The sequence below is a fragment of the Denticeps clupeoides genome, chromosome 14 (assembly GCF_900700375.1).
Source record: "Denticeps clupeoides chromosome 14, fDenClu1.1, whole genome shotgun sequence".
In the NCBI taxonomy this organism is placed as follows: Eukaryota; Metazoa; Chordata; class Actinopteri; order Clupeiformes; family Denticipitidae; genus Denticeps; species Denticeps clupeoides.
In genome coordinates this window covers 7,852,849-7,880,191 of record NC_041720.1, presented here as the reverse complement: position 1 = coordinate 7,880,191, position 27,343 = coordinate 7,852,849, and the positions used below count along the sequence as shown (strand labels likewise).

Sequence of the window (27,343 nt, the reverse complement as noted above, 5' to 3'; positions counted from 1 at the left end):
CCAGAACATGAATAACTAGTCTAAATTTGGGCCCTTTTCTTGATGCTTCAAGTCTTTAATCGTGGATACTACCTGCGAAAATCCTATGAAATAAAGATTAGAAGCAGTCGTAATATTTTAGATCTTGGTACAGTATACAGTGCTCTTTTCCTGAGGCGCCAGAGCTCCTAGGTCTTGGGAATATATTTTTTTTTCCCTAACATTTGGACCATCAAATGACTCGAATGCTGTTCATTTGTAAGTGATGTCATTAATGGTACGCCAAAGCAAAAGGGGGGTTAACAAGTCAAGTATTAAAAAAAAAACAAAAAAACGGATGCATATTTTAATAAAACAAAGCACTGAAGACCGAACGCAAAACATTTTCTTATACATTAGCATTCATATAGCACTGATAAACCAACGTGGACCTGATGAAGATGGCCACAGAGCGGTACAGAACCACTACGCCCAAAACAAAACAAACCACTGTCATGTCACAGTGCGTTCACAGGAAAAACGACAACCTACTCCAGACAACATAGTACAAGAAGGTAACATTTGAGCAAGTCGCATCATTTTCTGGAAAATTAACACGGTCGGCTACAATGAAAACAAACAACATTTCCTCACGTTTTACAAGAAATCCATGTTTCACCATAAATTACCATGTTTTAATAGTCACTAACGAATACTTTTAGATGTACCAATCATCCTTTGAGAGCTTGCTCCCCACAAGTGTTTCTAAGATGTCTGGTGATAATACAAAAAAGGCTTAAATTCTCAGGAGTCAAGATATCAGTCAAGAAATCAGTTTCCCTTTGAGCTCACTCTTTTTTTTTTTTTTTGTTATTTTGGTGGAGGAAACCGAGATTGTCTGTACACTAGCATCTGACGGTCGTTCTCTTCTCAGGATTTTCATAGAGCGGTACACTTCAGCCGTACCGGCTCCACAGAGGATTCTGTTGAGAGTATCAACAGTTTATTCAGTTCCTTGGCTCTCGTTTTCTGCTACTAATGTCATTTCATCTACTGTAACTTAGGCAAGTGCTTGAAATGTCTGCCTTCACATTCCTTCATCTTTCAATGCTTCAGGTGTTTATTACAAACTCCAGACACATATCTGCTTCAAGTGCTTGTGTAAACTTTTTACATCAGCGAAGAACATTTTTGGATACGTTTGAAGAATCAGTGTAGGAGTTCCTTTTGTACGCTAAAAGTCTCTGTGAAAGAAATTAAATGGTTTATCTGGGTCAGCAAAATAATTCCATTTACTGTATGAGCCCTAAAAGCACGTAGCAGAATGACTAAGCTCACTGTAGCGGTTTAACACGTGTTAATTCCACTGTTCATCACAGTAGAGTAAATAAAAAAAATAAAAATAAAAAAAACGTTGCACAGCATATATTAAATATGTGTTCCAGTTCCAAAGAATCACATAAAACCATTCCATATAAAAATCTTTCCAGAAAATACCATTCTCTTAATACATTTGTAAAATGCTTTAATATTTTCTCAAAAAACACAAAAATTGATTTAAAAAAATATACAGATAGGAAAGGTTCTAAAAAAGTGTGTGTGTGTGGGATTTTGTCCAAACCCAAAGCCCTTCACTGGGACGAGTGGCAGTGCAAATGTTTGTTAGCTATAACAGGAGAGCTCCCAAACACTCAAGAGTTTATCTTTTCAGGCTCGTGTGTTATGGCTTGTTAAAAAAAGGCAGTGAGTAGACTAAGACAGAACCAGATCCAGTCGCTGGAATGTTGCAAAAATAAAAAAAGGTGACCTGAAAATCCCACGTGGTGTCCCCACTGTTAAGTTCCCACGTCGGGACGCAGGCACACTAGCACCGTCCCCACCGCGCGTCTCAGTGGGGATCACAGCTACTGTGCTCGGAGTTTCAGGGCAATGACGTGAGTAGAAGCACAGTAGGCCGTGTTCAGGCTTCCACTGGGTCTGCCGTACCAGTGGTCTGAGGAATCCCATGGTCTGGTCCTCCCTGCCACTAGGGGTCTTCCTCCATGTCATCCAGGTTTGGTGACATGATGAAGTGTTTAGGGTAGAGCAGGTTCCTCTCATCTGCGTACTCCTCCCACCGGGCATCATCACTCTCGTGTGTGATGTATCGCTCCCCTCGGCGTGTCTCGAACTCCCGGAGGTCCAGCCAGGTCTGGTAGTCCTGGTTTGAGGAGTTCAATTTGTGAAAAACAGCTAGTTTAAAACATTCTTCTTTTATAGCACGGAGAACGTGGTGTATTACCTGAAGCCAGGGGTGGCTGAGGGATTTGTCCACACTGTAGCGCTTCCTCATTTTCACTTGCAGAAGGTTGTTTATCAGATCTATTGCTGTGAGAGTAAACGGAACAAATGTTTTAGCAGTGAATGAATGGTACCGCGAAGTGACGTTACACTATCTGGCTTTCATAACCCTTTTAGCAGCTCCTTACCTTCCCCGGAGATTTCCCTCCAGGGGTTGGGCGGGTACATGAAGGCAGCGTTCTGAATCTGGTCATTGATGTCCTCATCCTCATTAAATGGGAACGTCCCACTCAGGCTGACATAGACAATTACCCCCACGGACCACATGTCCAAGGAACGGTTGTAGCCTTTGCTGCGTAGAACCTCTGGTGCAAGGTAGGCTGGGGTGCCAACTACAGAACGTCGAAACGATTTCTCGCCAATGATGCGGGCAAAACCAAAGTCACACAGTTTCACCTATGTTGAGTACACAAGCACAATATTTAATTGCATTAAATATTGCTCTAAATATTTAATTTAGAGCAAACATTAACGACATTTGGCTAGAAGGTTGCAACTTATTCACCTGCGGGAAGGGCTCTGCAGAAGCCAGAAGCACATTCTCAGGCTTCAGATCACAGTGGACAATGTTCTTAAAATGGAGATGTCTCAGAGCTACCAGGATCTGCAGGGTTTCAAACGTATTTGATTGTGAGTACAAACACCCTCTTCTGCCAAAAGTTTGATTAAAATGGACTTACCTGGGTGACCAAGAACTTTGTGAGTCGTTCAGGAAGTCGACTTTTTTCACTGGACAGGATCATCTCTAGCATGTCGCCATGGAGCTTCTCCATGACAACAAAGACTCGTTCAGGTGTCTCAAACATGCACTCCAGGTTGACGATGCCGGGGTGATGAAGGTTCTAAACAAGTTTAAATATAAAGAAGTTTTTAAAGCCGCTATGAAACACAGTGAAGCAGTATAACAGAGCTACATTCTAGTGGTTTTGTCATTTTAACCACATTCTCATCTTTTTCTGCATCTGCAAAAGTGCTGATTTATAAGCAAACTGGACCTTTGCCATTACCTGCAGTATTGCCACCTCATTTCTTAACTGGCTCTCTTGCTTGGTTGGAAACCTCATCTTGTCGATGACTTTAATGGCGACGTCTCTTCCTGTTTTTCTGTGTTTGCCTGAAAGTGAGACAGGCTTGCATTCTTTTAATTGTCAAGTGTGGAGCTATTTGTCCTCTCCGTCTATGCTCAGTGCAAGACATCCCAAAAACTAAAGCCCAGACGTACAAAGAATCCTTTTCTTCTAATAAAAGTTTATTTGCTTTGCATACAAAGAAAAACAAGTGGGTTTCCCTTTACATCAAAGTCACCATAAAGGGAGGAAACAGAACACATGCGTGACTGCTGCGTGAGAAGCTCGTATAGAAACGTTTTTATGAAAAGCTTGAGTGGACGAGACGCCTCAGTCTTACCGCCGTATACAATCCCAAACTGTCCTGAGCCCAGCACCTCGTCAGCAAAAATCTGGTAGACTGAACTGATATCCTAGACAAAGACAGAAACCCGTTCGGTCTGTGGGGAACAAACTATTCACATTTGCTCAGTCCTGAACAAAATCCCAATTCAAGCAACTTGCCATGATATATGTAATATGTTGAGAGATATTTTAGGGAATAAAACACTCACCACATTCTCTTTGATTTGAGAGTTTGACACTGAGATGCTGATTGAAAGGTCTTCTGGGGAAAATGACAAAAAAGTTAAGTGTGTGCCTGACAAACAGAGATGGAATTGTTTACAGTACAATATATCGGTATTCCCAGTAGTAACGAAATCTCTATTCACATATATAGTGTAGGTGCATCCTAAAGATACACAATGTTCCATAACAAACCAATTATTGGCCTTATTGAAATGAACATGTTGGACAACACTTCAGTCAAACAATGTATAGATGGCTGCCCAGCCATTCCAGTTCACTGAGGCTGAAAGCAGTGTGGGAAACTATTGATTCACTTGAGCTGATAGGATAAGTGAAGGTCAGAGCAAGTTATTTCTAACAGCAGTCTGGTGCCTGGCGTGGGTCAAAATACCCACTGCCCACATGTGGTCAAATCCAGTTTCTTTGCATAACACTGTCAATTACAAATCAATTGAGATATTCATGAGTGGCAGCTAAAGTAGCAGTAAACTGTAATTCTATCAAACTACAACTATGTAATTATTGTTTAAAAATTATATATATATGTGTGTGTGTGTGTGTGTGTGTGTGTGTGTGTGTGTGTGTGACACACACACACACACACACACACATCACTCTCAGTACCTACAGACATAGATTAATGGAGCATGACAGACAGCAAACAAAAATCCTTTTTCTCTAAGTAAATCCATAGGTTTCAAACAATTTCCACCACATTGGTTCTCTACACATCTCTACACAGCTGAACACTTAAATAATGATCAACCACATGTGAACCACATGTGCATCCTCAAAATCCACGAAAAAAATCCAGTCTCCAAACAATACCTTCCATCAAAGTGCATGATGGATGCAGACACTCGTAGATTACAGGGTATCATCGACTTGGCCATGGTAAATGAGCACCCTGTCTGTGCCGTGGGAGTGGGTGAGTATACTTACTGTGGTCCCTGCCCTGTCCCGGGCTGGTGCAGACGCTTGGCTGGGGGGTGACGGGCATCAGGGCCTGTCGTATGGCCTTCTCCCAGCCCTGGGCAACATCCAGCCCCACTCCTGAGGCTGCCAGCGCTGGGTTGTGGTAGTGGCCACCATTGTTTTCTCCCACATAGTAAACCATGGTATCAGTGATGATTTCAAAGCAGTGCGGGTTGCCTCCCTGCGCTAGGCTTCTGAAGTCATGAGCCGGTTCCACCTGCAGGATCTCGGACAGAGGGATCTCCTGTGGGACGGTTCAGATTGGATATGATCAGATTGCATTTTGTTTAAGATATCCAATCAGACCGCTGTCCTTGGGGAAATCTGTTCCATCTCGTCACTCAGTCCTGTTCTGGTTCCTCAGCTCTGCTCTTTGCTGTTTAGCTCAGACAACAGACAGAGTCAAGCTTTTTCAAGTAACTCTGAAATTCGGCCTTCCCCCTTCTTTCAGTCATCCAGCCCATCCCTGACAGAGGGAGGGAGAAAGAGAGAGAGAAACAGAAGGCCCATCCCAGAGGGAAGGTGCATAGGCCTGGCCAATTGCAGTTCTGAGGTGGGGAGGGTGCTGGAATGGTGGCGGCGGGTCCCTGTGGCTCCATGACCAGGATCAGACGAGCTGCCTGTGGTTTAGGCAAGCATGCCACATGAGAGGGGAGGTACTGCCCTGATTAGAAGGCAAGGCAAGCCTCACAGAACTGGGCACGAGTCACACAGGCACAGAGCCAGGTGGCAGAGACCAGCCAAGGGCACCAGAGGGAAGCCCTATCCCCCCAGTCTACCCCAAACCAACACTATTTACACTTCAAAAGAGGGCCCTCGTGGTCTAAACTCCCTACTACGCTTCAAGCAGTGAAAAGGGGACACAAAGGGAGAGGGTAAGAAAGACTAGACAGCAATCCACCTCTAACCCAGCCTGTCTGTAGGAGGAGGATTTTGCAGACAGGAATTTAGTCTCCTGCGGAACTTTTCAGACGGGGGGTATTTGTCTTAAAAAAAAAAAAAAAAAAAAAAACTTTAAAAAAAGCACAATTCCTGAACCCAAAGTTTGGACTGTGTTCATGAACAATATAATCTTACTAAATTTAGTGTACATCTGTTCATTATCTGGCATTACACAGCCCTATCATGGTACAAAAGGGTTTAATGATTAAACTGAATAGTTTAGAATTTATAAATGTAATATATTCGTTGAATATACATGGATAGTTTGTACATATTAAGTTGACATTTTTCGGGTAACTCTGATAGCTGTACTTAGCTTCCGGTAGTTTTCCATTACCAATTTGTTTTGCAGTCACATTAAACGAAGCCTGATGAGACAGAAGGAACAGTTACCTTGTAATACTTGGCTCCGGTTTCATTCTGGAAGAGGGTAAGACACTTGCTGTCCAGCCTCCAGTAATGCCTCTTCCTCTGAAGGAACAAGAATAAACATGGCCAGTGTTATTACTTAAAAAGATGTGCAAAACAGGCATCAGTGGAAAATAAACCTTCTTTCATTGGTGGAATCATACCAAGTTGTCTCTGCTGGTGTAGTGCACCATCCAGCCCTCCTTCACCATGGTCGAGCTGCGCCGCTTGGTGTGTTTGATAGACTGCACCACTCTCATGAGTGGGATGTTGCTGCTGGTGGATGGACTGTAGAACGGTCAAAGAAAGACAAAGTGACTGCAATGCTTTTACGCATTCCATTCCAATTACATTTGAAATGCAACTCAAGGATGCCATTCTATTAAATAAAAAACCTGCATAAATGTATAGGTGTTACCTGATGGTCTTGACTGTCTCCCCATCATCCTTCTCCCCATCAATGAAAGATGGGTCCATAAAGATCTTGTCTTCAGGAGTAGAGGGTTCCTCTGTGTCTTCCATTCCACGACTGCTCTCGCTGTTCACATCACCACTGTCCACCTCCATGGTGACCTCAGAATCAGGCCCAGGGCTAGCAGGCTCTTTAGGGAAAAATGAAAGAGGGTCATGTGTGAAGTTATCTAAACCTATAGGAAAAAGTATACTCACCTCCGTTAAAGACAACTTCACCAAGACAGTCCCTTGGCACCTTGGAGGCACATCGCTTGTGGCAGTTGAATTTGCAATCTAAAACAGAATGCATACATTTAATGAATTATTTGTTTGTTTTAATGTATTATACTGCTTTGTCTTTTCTACTTATTTGCGGAAACATTTTAACAGTTTACTTTGGCCTCGCTTTTACTTTGAGAACTCTTTTCCACCAAGCGCACTATTCCGGTCCTGGACTAGAACTAGCCCAAACCTATGGCTTTGCAGAGATTTTAAAAAAGGACAAGCATTTTGGTTGGTCCTCTTACCCTTGCACTGCATACCCTGCCGGAACAGGCCCTTCAGCAGGCGTTTGCAGTACTGGCAGATGGTGGGCCGGGTGTAGGTGTGGACATTGAAGGTGTGGGGAACCTTCACCCGTCCCAGAACCATCTTCTCCATCCAGATGGGTCGACCACTCCACGACGGCATGCGTTTCCCTGCATCCAGGAGGGGGCGCTGCTGTAAGAGTCAATAGTAAACAAGATTTTAGCATGAATTCAAGGAGCTAATTTTTCCCAAGCAATTTTCAATTTGTAAGTTTCACCCTGGTTTACATTCATTTACATGACTAATCTAAACTAATACGATATAAAATACATATTGATTCTGTATTTACCTATTTATCCATTGTAACAGCTGAAATATTATTTAGAATTTCAGAAGCATATGCTTGATGGAAAAAATGCTAACTACAGCTGAGAAAAGTATAGCAAAATCCACCAAGGGAGAAGCAGCAGTGAAAAGGTCACTAGCACAGACCTCAACTGACAGAATGGAGAGAGGGGGGTGTCAAGAATCAGCCTGAGGCTACGGCGCTCATGTGCTTAGTGTGTTCTGTATATCTTCAAGAAATTCAGTGTGTTTGAGTGTGAGAGAGACACACACACACACACACACACACACACAGAGACTGCAATCAAACGTTGAAAGAGGAACCTTTGGGTTTAAGTTAAAAAACAAAAAAACAAAACCCTGAACCAATCTGCTCACCTCTTCTACAGACATAACCATGGTCTCAGTGGAAGCTGGACGAGAGATGGATAAGGACGGTCCGGTTAAAGACACATTGGACGGGCGTCTCTTCCTCACCCCAGTGCAGTTATTGGGGATCTTGAAAGCACATCGTTTGTGGTAATTAAGCCCACAGCCTGTTGGGGGAAAAAAAGTGCAAAGGTGTGAGGTGAATGAGTGCAGACCGGAACAATATTAAGCAATCACTAGATGAAGACTTCTGTGATTTGTTTTGTTTGGACTTCAATGCATTTTAAGGGTAAGTCATATTCCTAGAAATTCTGGGTCAGAAAAGTGAGGAAGTAATCTAATGAAGAAGAAATCTAACCATGAAAATGTGCTATCTATGATTAGGGCTGGACTAGATGGAACCATAAGTCATCAACGTCAGCCAAACATTAACTCTAAACGAGTGGGAATAACAGGTTTTATGGTCACAACATTAATTCATAAATATTTATCAACAGTAACCCACCTTCACACTTTAGCCCTTGCCGCACCAAGCCCCACAGCATCTCCCCGCAGTCGTCACAGAAGGCCGGGGCCTTGTAGGAATGTACAAAGAGAGTGTGCGGGCGGATCTGGAAGTCTTCAACAGTGGCCAGAGCTGGAACATAAACACAGTGTTCCAACAATGAAAGCACTGCCTAACAAACAGGTCATGGGCTTAATCAAATGCAGTGCATTAGCAAATGAATTACTCCGGGAGCCAGAGTGATGTACTGAACAAGACTCGGCAAAGGTGCTTTACATGTGTGCTTTTAAAAATGGTTAGTGTGTCACTCTTAGCTCCCATGTTAAGTAAATAAGTAAGTACAGCTTTATTGTCATCCCATCGACATACATGGTACACAGTGAGATGAAATATCATCCTCCTGGACCAACATGGAACACAACAGAATAGCAGCACTCAGACAAATCAACAGTAATATGTCCTATATATTTATAAATATATCTATAAGTTCGTAAATACTTCACTAGAAGAATACAAAAGAGAAGAGACAGTGCAAATGTATTAAATAGTACCTTAAATGTAAACAGATACCAGGTTATTCATGAAAATATAAGCAGAAAAGGCTTGGGACACCAAAAGAACTAAAAAAACAAATCTATTTAAGATCTGGAGTAGCTGCTGGGTCTAGCTAACGTGCCACCATCTTGAAACGTTCAATGATGTTCCAATATATGACAAAAACCACTATAAAACACTAGCTCCTAACATTTGCTCTCAGCAACAGCATTATGAAGATGACGGATAAGTGACCATGACTTGGGAGGATAGCTAGATCCTTCTTTCCTTCCCTCTTCCTCTCCCTCACACACAAATACATGCACACTGAACAGATAGCTCCTGTCTCACACAATCACATGCCAGGCAGGAAGGCGTCTGTGGACACTGGCATTACAAAAACAAAATGTGACATTCATTTCCAGGGCACCAGTCATGACTCCTTCTGCTGCCTCCCACCAAAAAAAAAACGGAATTTTCATAAGCCTGTTATCAATGAGCTGTCAGGAAAGCCTTCCAAGCAGCATGAACGTGGTTGAAAACAGTACCATAGCAACTGCATTCTTGAAGAAAGCACAATCTGGAGTGTATGTACAAGATTTTTTTTTTCCTCCACAGACCAACATCAAAGAAGAGAGAAATGAAACATGCGACACGTACAGTGTTGATATATCAAAGATATATCAAAAAATTAAATGATAAAACCACAAGGATGCAGGAGAAGGTGGAAAAAGAGAGAGACGGGCCAACATCAGTCATCAACAATTGCAGAATTGCAATTGCAGAAATGATCACCGGTAAAGACGGAGCTCACTGCAAACGTAAACCTGACGTTGCCTCCGTGTGAGCGGAGTGCTGGCAGGGAAAAGTCTGTATTTTTTGTGTCAGTCATGATGCAGAGCGGCACTCTTCGCCTTTCTGTGCTAACAGAGCAACATCTGAGCATGCTCATTTGTTCCTGTCTGTGCATTCGCCAATCTGCCTGAGTAATCTTTCTGGCATGTTCTGTTCTCTTTAGCACATACGTCTGTCTGGAATTACACATAATGGCTGAAGTCCTTCCCTTAAGTTATTCTTTTCAAACTTTCCTGGAGCTGCTGGATCCAAAAAAAGGAACCTGGATGTTCTAAGAGCAGCACACAGGAGGAAAGAGACGTTCTGAGAACAAGCAACAACTTGAGCACTGGCAGAGCACAGAGGGAGGAAGTGGTCAGAGACATGATCTTGTGTGTGGTTTGTGCTGGATATACTCAGTGTGTGCAGGAGGGGATGAATGTAAACCACTGTTCTGCGCAGCTGCTCAGGTACAGTTTATTCACTTTGAGCATCAAGACTAGTGAACGAGCAACCGCATCACGTCTGAAAACCTAGCCCACTACAAACTCACTGAATGTGCTCTGTAAAGATGATCTGGTGGTTACTAAGGGGGGTTCACCAAGGGAATCTATTTAGAGGCTTTTTAGGAGGATGCATTGTGGCCAGAGTGAAATGCTCTGCTGACAATACTGGCACTTGTTGTGAACCAAATGTGCTTTTCAAATGACCCATCGTCTCAACCAGTGCAACAATCATACCAAAAAGCAACACACTAACATTGTTCTTGGAATTGTCAAAGTTATAAACCAGAGGCTTCTTATCACATCTCCTTCTTGCTCTTAATAGCCAAAGGAGTAAAATCAAAATCCACAATTTGGAATTCATTAATAAAAATGTTTTTAATAAAATTAAATATAACAGGTTATATATAAAATTAAATATAACAGTAACTACATAACCATAAACAGTCGGAGAAAACCCCTACCTGAAAGCGAAGGAGTAGCTCACAGCTTCTTTTCACTTATAAACAATTAATAATGAGCATGTTGAGATGATGAATTTTGAAGGAAAGATTGATTTCCTTCATAATTCAGCACAAGCATGCTGTAACAATAATAGGAATTTTATTCCATCAAGCCAAAAAGAATATTAAAACATTCAACTGGCCTACAGTTTTTCTGTCTTGCTGTTGTGCCACGTCGGGTGAATGAGCCACACGAGCACAATATCATAAAATGAGTGAGTTTTTAATAAATTACAATAAATATGGCACAATGCCCAGAAGCACACACAACCAAAACAAAAAGGTATGAATCAGGTCAAAGCAAGACCAAAAAGATGCACAGCCTGGAGTCTCCCACGGACTCCACAAGGGCAGACTCTGGCTCGCCACCACCGGAGGAGTTTACCCCTCCTTGGTGTCACAGTTAAGCCAGTGGGGGAAGGGGGGGGGGGGGGGGGGGGGGGTGAGATTCACCAGCGTGGCTTTGCCGACCCATGGGAATGGTACTTCCCGTGGGCGAAGTACGCGTCCAGCAGCAGGTCCAGGCCCACCTCCTTTCCAGAAGTGTAGGGAGAGGTCAGGTGAGTTCCCGGGCCGCCTCCTTTCCAGAATCAGAAGGGGGGGTAAGCCCCGTTCCTGGGGATGCCTCCTTTCCAGAAGCGCCAGTCAGCTGAGTGCTCAGGCCCGCCTCCTTTCCAGAAGCACAAGGAGGGGTAAGCAGAGATCCTGGGCTTGCCTCCTTTGGGGCAGTGGTGGCCTAGCGGATAAGGAAGCGGCCCCGTAATCAGAAGGTTGCCGGTTCCGCCAAGGTGCCACTGAGGTGACATTGAGCAAAGCACTGTCCCCACACACTGCTCCCCGGGCAGCCTGTCATGGCTGCCTATTGCTCACCAAAGGTAATAGGTTAAAAGCAGAGGACACATTTCGTTGCGTCACCGTGTGCTGTGCTGCAGTGTGTCACAATGATCACAATCCTCACTACACCTGAGGATTGTGCCTGCCGCATTGCCAGAAGCACCGGTCAGATAGGTTATTGGGTAAGCCACAGGAAGTGTGGGGAGAATTCAGATGACTGGCCCAACTGTGCCTTGGCGGCCGGGGGAGGTGATCCCAGTGACACCGGAGTCCTGTGTTTTTGCCACAGCTGGCCACGCCCCCACCTGTGGCACCAATTCACTGCTGGACTGGTCTAATCAGCCAGAGGTGTTTTCTCCCCGGTCTTGCTTTGTAATGTAATGCCGTATGTTCTTTTGTGTTTTTGCCCATCACGCAGTGTTTATTATTCCTCTATTACTATCTAGTAATTATTTCAACCTTCCCCCCTTGTTCATTATATCTTGCTCTTTTGCCTCACCTTGCTAGTTGTACAAAGAAATGAGTAGGCTAACCTGAAAGAATAAAATTTTAAATATTATAAAAGGAATCTGAATCAACTGAGCATTAAGAAATTTTGCAGTGTTTTTGCAAGCGCCCAAAATATTGAAGACTGTAATGATATTAATATTGTTGATCAACAAAAATAGATCAAAAAGGGATACGCTGAATAACTAGATTGATTGTGATCCTGTGAAAGTACAGGTAACACCAAATGCTCACCGGAAAGTACAACTTCGATCAGGTCCCCTTCATGGATATCCTCAGCTGACGTCAACCTCTGCAGGATGTTTTCAGAATTCAGGTCATGGCGGAAGAGCAGAATCTTTTCGTACATCCCAAAGAATCCACATTCTGGGAACTGGAAAGACAAAGTATGGTGTCATGCTTTAGGTAATCCCCGACTCAAATATTAATAGCGATAATATACTCACTACAAACATTTAAATAGAGTTTAAGAACTATATTTTCTTTCCACAGGACTCTTTCTCTCACAGACAGGAAATCCAAGCCACAGGACGAATGGCGATGGCAGCCTAGACCCTTATAAGGTCCAAGGCAGTTAATCTCCCATCTCATGAATAATGCCTGAAGTCCTGTCACTGACACCCTGCTGCATTCAGTTGTGCTAGACGACCGAGAACTGCACAGTGCCTGATCGGCCATGCAGAAGTCCCAAACACCTTGGGACTTACTGCTAGATGCATGCAGTCAAAAGAATGTAAATACTATCCCTGTAAAGTCACGTTACCTGTTTGCCAAATTTACAGCCAATTGCACAACAGTTTAGATGCACTGTTAAATCAGAATCTAAAGTATAAAGTGAAGTGATTGTCACATGTGATACACAGCAGCACAGCACACGGTGCACACAGTGAAATTTGTCCTCTGTATTTAACCCATCACCCTGAGTGAGCAGTGGGCAGCCATGACAGGCGCCCCGGGGAGCAGTGTGTGGGGACGGTGCTTTGCTCAGTGGCACCTCAGTGGCACCTTGGCGGATCGGGATTCAAACCGGCAACCTTCTGATTACGGGGCCACTTCCTTAACCGCTGCCATCTGACATCTTAGTCAAGAGAACTTAACTGAGAAGGGTCCTTCATGGTAGATATTGTCAAGAAATAACCAGAGAAAGTAACTGTTATGGTGTTACAGTTACCAACGCACCAGTGCTATCTGGGTATTCATGTTTACATAAATCTAAGGATCTCCAATAGTGCAAATGAGTAATTCTTACATAAACATGAAAAAAAATGCCTCGACCTAAAACTCCATATGACTTGACCAGCATGTGGCCACTTCCCCCCAGGAAGTCTGAGATTGTTGTAATACTCAAAATCCTGGCTCTAAAGTGGTTTATTTGGATGGTATCTCATCCGGTAAGAAGGATGATGGGATATGAGTCGGCTGAAGTGTGAACCCCATCCACTAACCCTTACTGATCCCAGTCGAGCCACTTACATAACCCCATCTACTGTATGTGCCTGTGACCCACCTCTAATCTCTAGAGTTGTGCTGCCTGTATCAGAGATAGTTGAATAACCATCTCTGGTTGCCTGGTAATCCGCTCTGCCAGCAATGGGCATGTCAGAAAAATGGGTTTTCTAAAGACGTTTCCCCCATCTATTTTCTTTTCTCACCAATTGCAAGCTTTGCAAATGCAGACGTGAGAACGAAAGCCTTGAGAGCAAGGAAGTACTAACTACGAACCATGTCACATCACCACATATGAAAGAGGCGATGATAAAAGCCAAAGACAAATGTTTGCATGCTACAGCAGCACTGGCACAACTCAAAATTTGAGTTGGGGTTTTGGACCAGAATAGAATCTGTGCATCTTATAGCCAATTAAGCGCAATTTATGCCCAGTGGTGGTCCTGCTGCTTGCTGAAACAAGTTGTGATGTCAGGTCAGTCAGACTCCTACACAGGAAGAGTGAAGGTGGAAGGCTGTTTGGCTTGTTATTACAGTGCCAGTGGATCTGTCACCTCTCTTGAGTGCTCAGGAAAACATAACAGGAAGCAGGGATGAAGCACGATGGCCTGTGCACCAGCGCCAAGCAATGGGCTGTCAAAGGTCAAAAGAAGAAGAAACTTTTCAAGACCACAGATTATGGTATTAGACTCAAGGACAAAAAGCAACATCGTGGCTGTTCTATTGATTAATTATCAACATTTATCAATGTGATTACACATACACTACCAGTCAAATGTTTGTCCGTACCTACTCATTTCATGGAGCTTGCATTTTCTTTACATAGTAGAACAATAGCAAAAAAAATAGCAAACAAGGCTAAATGTTTTGAGTTTCTCCAAAGCAGGGACCTTTTGATGTGATGGCAGCATTTCATTCGTCTTCTCCCGACCACCTTAAGTTAAACAATGGGGACAGTTTGTCCTGAAGGTTTATGTTGAACACTTTCTTATCATTCATGGTAATGAGCATCATGAAGCGGCTTTTGATGATGACAATAGTCAAACCAGCTATGAAGGTAAAAAGAGGCGACTCTGAAAAAACAGATTAATAAACAGATACTTTGCTTTCTCCTGATACAACAAATACTAAATGTGCTTCTTGCATTGGAGTCTTCAAAATAGCCTTGATAGTCTCCATAACCACCCCATAGTAGGTGTGTCCGAGCTTGACTGGTAGTGTCGGTTTGAGGTCGATGCATTGATCAAAATGTTTCCTAAATATTAATATATGTAAATGCACCCCCTGGGTTGTATTTGTGATGTTTATCTCCATGTACAAGGTAAATTAAGAGCAAAGAAAACTGAGGGAAACAGAGACAGGAACCTGAACTACACGTGTAACATTTTGACTGTAATGGGTTTAGACCATACATATTTTATAACTACATTGATGTTTCATTTTGTTAATACTGATACGTACCACAGTACTTAATGCACAGCTATTAAGTGTTGTGGTATACGTAGCTCTGTATATTTCTATTTTTTATGTGTGTGGTCATTGTTGTCATCCAATTCTGAGTATTACTCATTAATATATTTAAATGATTTCATTTCCGATTCTTGAAGTATAATTTAACGGTTTTGAACTCGAAACATGAAGCACCTGCAGAGTAAAGACAAATAGCTACACCAGACATATCCAAATACTACCACCTAGAGGCTGCACAAATCCCACATGAAACTCGTTTTCTGCGGCTTGTGCAGCACAAGAGTGCTGTCGCGCAGTCTTGTGCGCGCACCGCATACAAAGTCCATGCCTATTTTTCGCAAACCTCACAGCGAGTGCAGCGCACCTCACGTTTGGTCTGAAAGCGGCTTTACTTTATATAGCAGTGTTGGGTTGGGTTGAGTTGAGTCGGTGTTGATGGGAACTCTATGACTGAGCGCCGAATCTTTGGGCCGGTGATGGTTTAATATTTTGGGAAGCCCGCCTTCCCAGGCCGTCCCCAGTGGGTAACGTGACACTAACAAGTCAGCGCTTTCACAAAAAAAGCCGCTCTGCTGTTCACATGGAGACGCGAAGGGAAATTCACTCTGGAACCCGTTTCAGTAAATAACCGTTCTGGGGGCCCTGAATCTCTGTGTCAGACAGAAATTTTACCGTTTCAGAGAAAAATGTTTCCGTGTGGACGGGGCCTTAGAGTGTCCAACTAACCTAGTGTCTCACACCAACACAGTGAGAAAATACAAACTCCTACACAAATCTTGAGACCAGATTTGAGAGTCCGAATCCCATCGGGGAATACGGCATCAGCTCGAATATTCCCAAACTTTCGTCATGTCTTCAAGTGCTTATGAACAAAAAAAAAAAAAAACAGAGCAGAGGCCTGCAGCCGCAGAGTTCATCTGCTGACCTCACCTAGCACTGAGGACAGAACAATAATGATTTATTTGGGCAGTTGTTAATAATGTTGGCAGGCAGCACCCTATTCACTTGCCCCGGGGGGTTTTATATGACAACATCGGACAGCATCCACAAGCATGTTAAAAAAAAGTTTGATCTAAAGCCACCGTGACTCACATGCATTGACCATCGGGTTTTGTGCCCACGGTGTACAACCTCAAGGATAATGTGTGACTCATGGATGACCTCTGGAGCACCACAATGCAGCACCAGCGTTGCATAGCCCGCATTCTTTTCACATGACCAAGCTCTTCCGGAGTCCAGTGTGCCTCTGGGTCTCGTGAAACAAAAAAAAATGGAGGAGGGAGTGCATGTTTGTGTGTGTGTGTGTGTGTTTAAGGTTGTAATTTTATACACACAGTGACGACACAAGAACAATGCCAAGGTCCAGCTCAGCACGATCTTGGCTGCAGCCCCACCGGATCAAGTCCTTGTTCTCACCCTCTGAAGCGATTGCCAGGAAACAGCTGTCAAGACTGCGCTGTGTAGAGCTGCGTGACCACACACACTTTTACATCACCGGAGGAGAAAGGGAGAACAGGCCCGACACACGCCCAGAGAAACCCAACACTGCCATTTCACACAAACAGAGCCCCACAAACACACTCAGCGAGGGATGCTGAACACGGTAGAAGCCTAGTGGGTAACACGCTCGCCTATAACCAGGAGGGCAGTGGTTGGCCTAGCGGGTAAGGAAACAGACCCATAATCAGAAGGTTGGCGGTTCGAATCCCCACACACTGCTCCCCTTTCATGGCTGGCCACTGTGCACCAAAGGTGATGGTTAGAAGCATAAATATCACATACGTTACACGAATAAAGCAATTTGCACTGTGTACTATGAAGCACACTACCTAAAAAACACCAGGTGTGATCTTCAACAGCAGTGAAACAAAATATTAAGACAAAATACCAAGATAAGCAAATGCACAAAAATTGAGTGTACAAAAATTTCATGTAGAAGTAAAACAATTACACAACCTGAAACATTCTAGAAGGACCAGTACAACTTTCAGGAAAAGAGAATACTGGTTGCCACACATGGCTGGAGCTCGGTGTGTGGTCCCTGAATATTTTTTTCTCTTCCGAAGAAAACAAATGCATGGTGTCAGCCAAATATGTGTTGTGTGAATGCATGTGCTGTTACCATTTGGCTTAATGTGAAACAGACTGATAATTAATCATTTGTCATGAGTAAGTGTCGCTCGCTCACACACTTTCACAGTCTTTCTCCATCTCTTGTTCATGAAAAGAAAGCCTTGCAGCAAAAAACAAAAAAACACTAATAATAATGCATTACTTAATATGATCTCAGAGGGGCATTCCACAATTGTGATGTACTTTCCTAACAACGTTTTAAAAAAAGTTTTTTCATTATTGCTTATAATAGCCTCAGAAGTCATCTTAGTTCTCCCACAGATGACATTCTAAAATATTGGGTTCACACAGAACTTTCAATGCGGGTTAGTTTATAAATATGAATGCATTACATTGTATAATATTGCAAGTATTTGAAAGATTGTGATGGAAAAAAGAAAATCCAGACCTATATTTGACCCAATAATTTGACCCATTATAATAATGGTTTGCAATGGAAAGGGGTCCTATAGATGTTTCATACATGATTAGGTCAGGTGTAGTAACTAAAGGTTCTTATTATTACTCTGTTATTGAGTGCATTTTAAAATATACTTCATACAAATTTCCGAAAGCTAGTTGCTCACAACCTCACCTTTCAATTTCCTGCACAAGTCTTTTAAAGTTTCCTTACACTCCCCGAACAGCAAATTCTGCCATTTGTTGTTGACAGGTTAATCGAGATGTTAGGTTGCCACAGGGGAAGGTCCATTTGTAAAATTACAATTACTTACAAATATTACAATCAGCCCACTGAGTACTTTGTCATATTCTAATCGCTTAAAAGCTCACTGGATCAATCTGGGATGGGGGTCTTGATGGGGATTGTGTAATTGTGCTTTTTCTGGGATAATCCCAGTGCTGAAGCTTCACGTTTCCACCAGTTTTTAAACATTTCCCCTGACCGCTGGGTTACATGACCTGGCCAACCTGGAGTGGTGGTGATGGTGGAGGATAGTGGTGTAGGGCCACTGTCAACACTGCATCTCACTGTTGTCTGCATGGGTACAGTTGGAGCTGCATCTGTCATCTGGCCAATCACTGTCGTCTGAAACCTTGGCAATAACCAACATGAAAAAAACGACACCAAAACGCTACCTGTTGTAGGCTCTTAAAGAACAGGGAACAAAAAAAAAAAGACAGGTCATTTTGGTTCTTTGTTGTTCTTGATAATGCCCTTGGTGGCCATGCGGGGAAATGAAGGGGGTGGTCCTGAGTGAGCCTCTCAGCCCATGTTTAAAAAATTTGAGGGGTCATTAAAGCAATTATCGTCTCACTAATGCCAGTCCAATGCCATCCATGAGGCTCAATTAAGCCTTCAGAAACCACATAATGGGGTAGAAAGGAAGAAAGACTGAAAGAGAAAAATAAGACATTGCGTAGGCCAGGATCTCTTAATGTATGTGAAGTGGAATGCAAAAGTACAAACTGGCATATATTAAAATAGGAAGAGGCTAAGGTATAAAAGCAGTGCGGTGCAGCAGGAAGGATTAAAATGTACAGATGTTCCATAAACCTGACTTCTATTATATTATCATACGGCCAGTTCACTTGTTAGCTGCAGCCAAGATACAGACAGATACACCAACTCAGTCTGACAAGCACCTTTAAACTTGTATTTAAAAAAAAAAACAACAACTCTTATGAGCCTCCTAAATGGTGAGTGAAAAGTGAAATTTTCTGAGCTCTTAAGCACCCTCCATTAGCCGCAATAATCCATGATCTGGTTAATTTTCGGACATCCCCAGGCCACATTGGACAGCACAAATCCTGGAGAACATCTCCTGCTGCTTTAGCTCTCTGGATAACTGCCAGTCATTGGCGGCAGAAAAAGCCATGATATAGAGCAGAGCAGAAAATGTAAGACAAAGTAACATACTAGCACTGAAATATATGCAATATTAATTCACACATATCATAAGTTACCTCATGATTCTTGCCTATCAGTATCTTCAATTATACAATTAATACTGTGCAGTGATGTCTACAAGTTATAAAGCATAAGTCACACTCAGTAATTGAAATGCTTCTTGTGACAGAGGCACATCCTTCATATTATTTAACCCAAACTATGCGCTCACCTTGTGTTGTGCGCTGTTCTTTTGCCAACATACAAAGTAGATATTCACGTTGCCAAAATTCCAAAACCGTTGAGCAACCAGTACTAATTGAGTGCTAATCCAGCGGCCTCTTGGAATGCATGACAGCTCACACATGGCGTGTAAGAGGAAAGACATTACAAATTTGCCAGCTGCAAATCTGTCCAAGAGAAAAAGATTACAGGTCAGGTTACAGCCCTCGCCGTGGGTTAGTGTGCTGAAGGAACACACACACACACACACACACACACACACACACCACAGGGTGATACAGAAAGTCCAGCTGGGCCCAGTCAGCCAAGACACCGTATGTAATTTCTTCATCTGTGAGTGAGGGTGATTAAATCATTTGCATAATTCACATAACATTACCAACTGCAGACCGAAAACATTACAACCAATGTCAAGTCATGGGATAAGACTGTGAAAGCGCTACTTGTAAATTCAAACACTAAATTGTTGCTCTCAAAGCCCCTGAAACTCCAATCATTTCCTGTGCAATCCTGCTCAGAGACACAAGAAGAGCAAAAAAGCAGCAAGAGCTTCGGTCCCCTCGACATCTGAAAGCACTCCCAGGGCTTCACCAGCTGCACTACAGAACCCGGGCGACACCAAAAACAGGAAGTGGAGCGTGAAACGCACAGTCCCGTCACCACCCTCGCTTCTCAAGGCCCCCCCACCCCTCCCTACCGATGATTTGGGGAACAGATATACAAACACAAAAAAAAAAACACCCGGGCCTGCACATGCAGCAAATGAAAATGTCTCCTTGTGTGGACTGTTTTTCCTTACAAACTATATGAAAAACCAAGAGGTCAAGGCCCCGCGAGCGTGGCATCTGGGTCCAGTGTAAAACAGCTGGTGGCTACTGAAACTGAAACTGGCCATGACACAAACACCGCCGCTGTCACTACGAGGCCCTGTGTATCCTGTGTAATGCAGCTGATTTAAATTTAAAAAAAAAAAAAAAAAGGCACACACATTGTTTCACAGGAGGGAAAGGAACAACAATGATGTGAAGCACAGCTTACCAAACCTAACTGTGCACGGCACACACCAGCTGGAAATAAACAGATTCATGTGCATTATGTGTCCTGTATTGTTTACCTACCTGATATAGGCGTTTTGAGGTAAACACCACAGCTTAAACTAGGACGAATGCTGAATGTACATATCTATCCTTGAGACACAATAGATACCGAAAATTTATGTCAAAAAGTATGTCTGCTTTGGCAAAATAAAAACTGAGCAGACATTTCAGATAATACATTATATATTCTTTAATGAAATTGTCCTTTCAAACTTACAGGTTTCGGTACTTTGGGTTTCTTAAAATAAGTGCTTTACAGGATTCAGATTCCAGTCTCCAGGATTTTGCAGGCTTTTTTTTAAGGGATTGCTGCTATCAAAAGTTTATATCAGTTAAATGATAATAAAATTATTAGAATGCGCAGGTGTTGGGTGAATACACTTTAAATAGTAAACCTGTGAGATTATGTTAATTTATGAAATTTATTTGACAGTCATTTTGATTATATGCCCAACCACAAGATATACTCCCATCAAAGCCATTTCCTTCAGGATTAATAAAAAGTTTTCTGATTCTGATATCAGACCGCTCATTGTTTACATTTGACAGTGAAGGTTGAGGAGTGGGGAAATGCCTGCAATGTATCTGATGAATCTTTCTCCTTCCATGCCCAGTAAACAGTGTTAGTTGACCATGAAAAAGTCAAGAAAAGGCCCTCTGTGCCAGTCTAAGAGAACTGAACGCACTGCTGTGACCCGGAGAGGATGCCATTAGTGTCTTCTTGTTAACCTCTTTTAAAAATACATGTTTTGTAACATCTGGAATCTAAAGGCCCCGCAGCTCTTTTCATGGGGATGAAGAGATCTCCTCATGCTCTCAAAATATCGACTCAGTCCTTCATATCCTGTATTTTCTCTTCATTACTTGTTCCCTTTCCTCAAGGATATTTTTCTTAAGCAGAAAAAAATCTATATATTCAAGGCTACTTCACTATTCATGTTCACCACTGTTCTCAGCCCAATAAATTAGACGATGTGAGGTGAGTCTTGTAGTAAAATGCTAGCAGGACACCAATCAGCTCAACAACACAATTTTCATTTCTGCGGAAAAACCCCATCAGTTACGATTGCCACCATAGGATGCCTGCACATCAGAAATGACTGACATGGAATTACATAGAATATGGATTTCTGCTTTACACCAAATGAGGAGCAGCATTAGAGATGAGCTCAATTAAAGGAAGTGATCACAGCGTAGAAGGGAACTGAAAATGTAATTTTCACTGTGTGAAAACAATCAGAATAAAACCAGTCCCCAGTGGGCACCATTCTTCACCCTTATCCTCCAATCGAAGACGACAATGATAAGAGGCAGAGGAAACGCACACAATGTGCATTATTATGCAAGAACCACAAATGGCAGAGAAAGTTCACAGCACTGGATCGTGATGACGTTATCTGCTATGTCATCAGACCAATCACAACGATTAATTATTTAATTAAAATTACATTACTTTTTTTTTTAAATTAACATAGGTCACGTTTGCTATTGTCACGTTGACTGGCTCACTCGATAGGGTGCTTCAGTTAGAGCACCCTTAAGGTCAATGGCAGCATCCATGGTCCAATAAATGGTGTCCTCAACCTTATTTAATGCTTGGAAAAAGTTTGTTTTCTGACTTATTTGCTAAATTTTATATACAACTGCTACAGTGGATCATTATAACAGGAATTTATGGCCTTCAAATCATGCCAAACTAATATACACCACTTTATATATAACTCAAGTATATTATTTCATAAGTATGATATAGATAATTCTCTCACAATTAAATGAGAGACATTGTCTTGTCATGTCCAGACAGAACTTCCTCAACCTGGTTTTGTCCTAGCTCTCTCATTAAATTCCATAATAGCTCAGGTCATGCTCTTCCTCAGAACAGTTTATCCATTAAACCGGGCCACAGTGACGTTTCACAAGCCAAAGGGCTCCTACTGAGATTCAGCCCCTCTCAGCCTAACACATTCAACTGGAATGTGATAATGACCCTCGTCTGTCTAATAAAGGGCAGGCTGAGTTATCCAAATTTGGTCACATAGCAACTTTAAGAATGCGAACAATAAAACAAACAATTATAAGCAAGGTATCAGATATAAAAAAAAATAGGAAGGTATTCCCAGGGTAAATACAAGTCTGGTAATCATGGGCCAGGGTAAACTTGTTGGATTTAGTTCGGAGTTCCCTAATTCCTTCATGGTGGGCCAATGAAGGCTTCAGAGCAAAAGTTTATTTATGTGTGAGGAGGAGCACAGTTCTGAACTACCTGGCTATATTCTTTTGTGAAGAAGTCATAAAAAATAATTGCACATTTTCCTAGCTGCTTAATTACCCTTGCTTGTAATTCGAACCACATCCATAAAGACCTTATGGAACATTCATACAGGTCACAATTTCAGAACCTAGTCTACACAATGGTCCTATGGAAAACGGCGGCCTGCTATAGCGACCCATCAGCAAGTAATTCATACATAAGACCATGTATTAGGGAGCTGCCATGTGTTTATCCTGCATAAGGCAAAAAAGCCCTAGAAAAGCATATCTCTAAGCCTCTCCAAAGCCCTGACACCAGTGTAAATAACACATGCGCGGCTATTGAGTCAGAGCGGCCAAACACAGTTGCTGCGACGGATCGAAGAAATCAACTGACCCATAACACAGCCTCCGGTAACAGCTGATTGAGTCTTTGTCTCGTGTATGGGAATAGCAACGATACATCACAAAGCAGGAGGATAAGGTGGCAAGTAACATCAATGTGACATTGCAGCATCTATTATTAATGTCTTCTAGACGCCATTATTGGGGTACGGAGGAGAACGAAAACACTAGGCCCTATCTCAAATTAGAAACAGTTCAAAGAACTAAAGTAGTGAGATGAATGGAAAAAAAAAAAAAATCCAATCATTCCTCTGAGAAAGTAATTTTCAATAAGATAAGGTTTTTGCTGCAATAATTTAAAAAAATATCTTTGGTTGTAAATCTTGAAAGTTTATTCTATTGACAAATGTTTTGTCATTCCCACCATTAGTACAGTAGATTTGCGTATTCAGGAACCGATACTGGGGGTTCCCTAGGCCACTTGTAGATAAAGACGACCAATTATGGCCATTTCAAGATAATCAGAATTTGTCAGTGTCTACGTTCAAGAGAGCGATTGCAAATCATCATACCTTCGAACAAATTGAGTACCTTAATTTTTGGTGAATTTATATCTAATGCTAATGTTGCATTTTTTTTAGCAGTTTTCATTCTGTTTTTCAATTTAGTATTACAAAAAAACACCTTTATTCTCTTTTTTTAAGTGCTATATTAAACCAGACACTAAAGCTGTGGCTGTCCATCATGATAGGAATCCTTGTGTTGCCGGACTCAGATCAAATATCTCAGCAGCACCCTGCCTGTTGAGCAAAAGCGCCGCTTCCCCTTTTGTTTTTGTCAGGCGATAAGACTGAACTCCAAACATCTGCAAAGGTCACAGTGTTCACCATAGAAGCCTGTTAATAGACCAAAGGGTAGTCAGTGTAGCATTAATAATGCTACGCTGCAAAAAATTTTTTTATTAATTATAAAGGGTGTCAGCCATGTTAATGTTATATTCCTGCCACTACATCTAAAACTGCACCTTCATCTGGGACTAAAACTACCCATCAGACCTCAGCAATCAAGCCACCTCCCTTAATGTATTTTTACAGCAACGCCCCCCCCCATTCACACAAAAATGACATCCAATAGACAGGCTTGCGGTAGTAGTGGGCAAAGGAAATGAGCTCTCGTTACTGAAGTGACACCCTGCACCACCCAGGCATTCCCGTCTCCACTCTCCCACGCAGCCCGGTCCTCCTCCAGCTCTGTGCGGAGCGGGCGGAGGTTTCGGTCTGGTTGAGTGGGACAGTATGGCTGCCCGCAGGGGAGGGGGACTTCCCCACTGGCTTCCTGGAGACCCAAGGGCCTGCCCCCTCCCCGGTCCTCAGGCACCGAACACACAGGGGTGGCCTTTATGCTCACTGCACTCCAACCGTCTCCACTTTGAAATTGAATTGGCGATAAAATGCCACGTTCACTCGTTCTGTCTGCACAATTTTGCCGCTGTGGGTGTGGAATCATGCCGAGCACTGAAGAAAATCTCAAACACTCGTACGCTGCTCAGCCAGTACTACAGTACTACACTACCAGCACGCAAATTGAGGAAGAGAAAACAGCTGACACAGCAATAGGCCGCACATACGTGTCCTCACCCGCCCAGCATGTAATGTAAATGGAAATAACGTTCTGTGTGAAGTCATGATGACACCAAGAGCCCGTAGCCTAAAGGAGCATGCAACAAGCAAAAAAAATTACTAGAAACATAGGTGGGACATTGCAAACATGCCAAAACATTGTATATACAGTACTTCAAGGGGGAAAATGAACCAAATGCCACTACACAGTCTGTAAAGTAAGTTATATATTGATTATATTATTTTTATTGATAAAGCTTATAGAATCAAGCAATTTAAATGTTTTTTTTTGCGGCGATCATCTTTACAGGTTAAGGACGTTGTGTAACTTGTAGAATGTTCTACAGCAGGTACAGCTGAAAATGCAGCATGTAAAAAAAAAATCACTCCTACAGGCCATTGGCCTTGTTCCTTTCTTGTCTTGGCCGTAAACAGGCAGGTTGGTGCAACTCGGTGAAACTCAAGAAGGCTTAACTTTCGAATTGAGCGCAGCTGTTGCCCCAGCTACACCCGACTTGCGGCTGATGGCGACGGGTGAGTCGTCTGCAAAATGAAGCAGGTGCCACCTCTACAGGAACACCCAAAAAAAAAAACAAGATAACGTAGAAATGCACTAAATGCAGGGGTGCACTGAAAACCCACATGTGCCTGCTCGTGTCTGGTTTCCTAACCTGCTTCACTCCGCTAAACGGCTCTTTATTTGTTCAAAGACTTTTTCAAACAGGACGTACTTAAAAAACACCACACGTGTTAGGTAATTGTAAAACGCGAACGCCATGGCGCATGATCTAATGGCTTCTGGTTCTGGCAGAGGGCTGATGATTTCTCATGAAGAGCATGGACCACGACAATACAACTGCCTGGAATCGAGAGGAAAACAGTACCTTGGCCCGGTTTACACAATGTCACAGCCACCTACATTTAAAGAATCTACACTGTGATAAGAACACCCGTATAATAAACTAGAATACGGACGAACTCCCTAAATAAATGTTATTACTATTTTGTAGCCCCGGAGTCTGAAGTTGGTATAACCGATCGTCATGCCTCTCGCTCGTTCCACATTTATTATTAAAAGAACCTAGAATATCATGTTCATGTTTCCTACTGATGAATATAACAATGCAGTGGCTACTGGAATAAAACTGGGATGTTCTACCTGCGTTCCAAGATAAAAAAATAAAAAAAAGGGGGAAGGGGGGCGTGAATAATTACCTTCTGGTCCACTATTGAACACACGAGATCCTTGACAGCAGTCAGGGACAAGTCGCTCGCATCGAGGCTCACCGATTCCCTGGTGAGTCCGATCTGGAGAAGGAAAGAGACTCCGTGGAACGAGCCCCTGGAGTTGGTGGGACTTGGGGCGTTGGTGCTGCCATTGGACAAGCGGTGGTACAGCGTCGCCGGGGGACTTGGGGACGGCGAGGGGGTCGGCGGGGCGGCGGCATGCTGGGGCACCTGGTACAGTCTCGGAAAGGACGGCGGGGACGAGTGGCTACAGGCAGACATTTGTTCGAATCGCTCGGTCACACACACATCAAGTTCATTGGCAAGCCTTCGGGCTAAGGGTCCATTCTCCAGACGTCTGTCTCTCCCTTCGTAAAGGAAAAAAAAAACTAATTCCCAACTAATACTGTGACATAAAAAAAAAAAATGCACGATCCGGTCCGGATTTCCAGTCCTCGGTGAATAAAAGCTAATCTTTTCCCGTTAGTCCGTCTTTACTTTTCTCCCCGTCTCGGGCATGGTTCCGGGCTGCTTCCTGGGTCGGGATGCGGGGATCGGAACGAAGATCGACAGCAGCCGAGTTGTGGATGGATTTTGGCGACGACCGTGTTTTCGCTGCGCGGGATTTCGCGGCCGAGCCGAGCTGGCCCACCGGAAACCTGGCAAAATATGAAGGGAAAAAAAAAAAGCACAGAAGTCCAGTTACGTCTTGCCGTCTAACGCAGACCGTACGTGCATGCCGACGATTTAAAGTAGAATATTGTCTTCAAAACCCTCAGCGACGTGTGTAAATTACACAAATACACAAATACCGGTTAGGTCGTCTAAAAAAGTACCATTCAAGTAGCGCATGTACAAAAAGTTCATAAGAAAGGAGTCTGGAGTCACGGCAAAGTCTACGAATCTGGAGCCGGACCTCAATCACAGCTGTAAAAGCCTGTGTAAAGCCTGGTCCGCAGTTAAACTCGTTTTCGTGGGGCTTTCTTTAGTTATCGTTCGGAACCTCTACGTTACCTCTCGTCTTCACGGGGCGTTTTGTTGCCGCGGATGCAAACAAACTCTTTAACTCCGACCCCGACCTACACCTCGTTCCCGCACAACATCACTTGGCTATTTTCCTCGGGGTTTTTTTTTTTTTTTCTTCTGTCATCTCCCTCACGGTTCCGCCACACCGCGTAAGTCCCAGCGATGCGTGAAGTTTTTTTGTTTTGTTTTGTTTTTTTTCTCCTTCTCAAAGTTTTTCTCCTCCCCTTGAAAACTTCGTTGCCGCAGCCGCTCGGACCCAGCTCATTACCGCAGCAGCAACGGCGGAGGAGGCGGAGGCGGAGGCGGAGGAGGCGGAGGCGGAGGCGGAGGCGACTCTCCTCCCTTCCTCCCGTCCTCTCAGGCTCCCTTCCTCTCCAGACAGTCGGCGCGCAGCCCGAGGCATTCTGGGAGTCGGAGTCCAGGCGGCGCCCTCGAGGTGCCGCGATAGCGAAAGTAAGGAGACACGAAACTACATTTCCGCCCG

At 43.2% G+C, this 27,343-nt stretch overlaps 1 protein-coding gene across 2 annotated transcripts; it reads right to left on the bottom strand.

Moving 5' to 3' along the window:
- Window positions 1-772: 772 nt before the first annotated feature.
- On the bottom strand, window positions 773-27,221 carry LOC114802967 (serine/threonine-protein kinase D3). 2 transcript variants are annotated; one of them, XM_029002142.1, is made up of 19 exons: window positions 26,848-27,221; window positions 25,822-26,492; window positions 12,410-12,548; window positions 8,461-8,592; window positions 7,965-8,122; window positions 7,241-7,433; window positions 6,930-7,007; window positions 6,679-6,862; window positions 6,425-6,548; window positions 6,246-6,323; window positions 4,878-5,154; window positions 3,920-3,972; window positions 3,706-3,778; window positions 3,306-3,412; window positions 2,979-3,140; window positions 2,804-2,902; window positions 2,427-2,694; window positions 2,240-2,325; window positions 773-2,158 (listed from the first exon to the last, which is right to left on the bottom strand). In XM_029002142.1, the coding sequence occupies exons 2-19, from the start codon at window positions 26,113-26,115 to the stop codon at window positions 1,985-1,987; spliced, it is 2,679 nt and encodes an 892-aa protein (XP_028857975.1). In that variant the 5' UTR covers window positions 26,116-26,492; window positions 26,848-27,221; the 3' UTR covers window positions 773-1,984. The 2 variants fall into 2 exon arrangements, with proteins under 2 accessions (XP_028857975.1, XP_028857976.1); XM_029002143.1 differs by lacking the exons at window positions 25,822-26,492; window positions 26,848-27,221 and adding an exon at window positions 16,184-16,299.
- Window positions 27,222-27,343: the final 122 nt, after the last annotated feature.

Excerpts from the sequence above, each read along its gene's own strand:
- LOC114802967 (XM_029002142.1), bottom strand. The coding sequence starts at position 26,115 with ATGTCTGCCTGTAGCCACTCGTCCCCGCCGTCCTTTCCGAGACTGTAC. Across the intron at positions 8,593-12,409 it reads GATCGAAGTTGTACTTTCCG|CTCTGGCCACTGTTGAAGAC; the intron begins GTGAGCATTTGG and ends TTTATGTTCCAG. Across the intron at positions 3,413-3,705 it reads GTTTGGGATTGTATACGGCG|GCAAACACAGAAAAACAGGA; the intron begins GTAAGACTGAGG and ends TCTCACTTTCAG.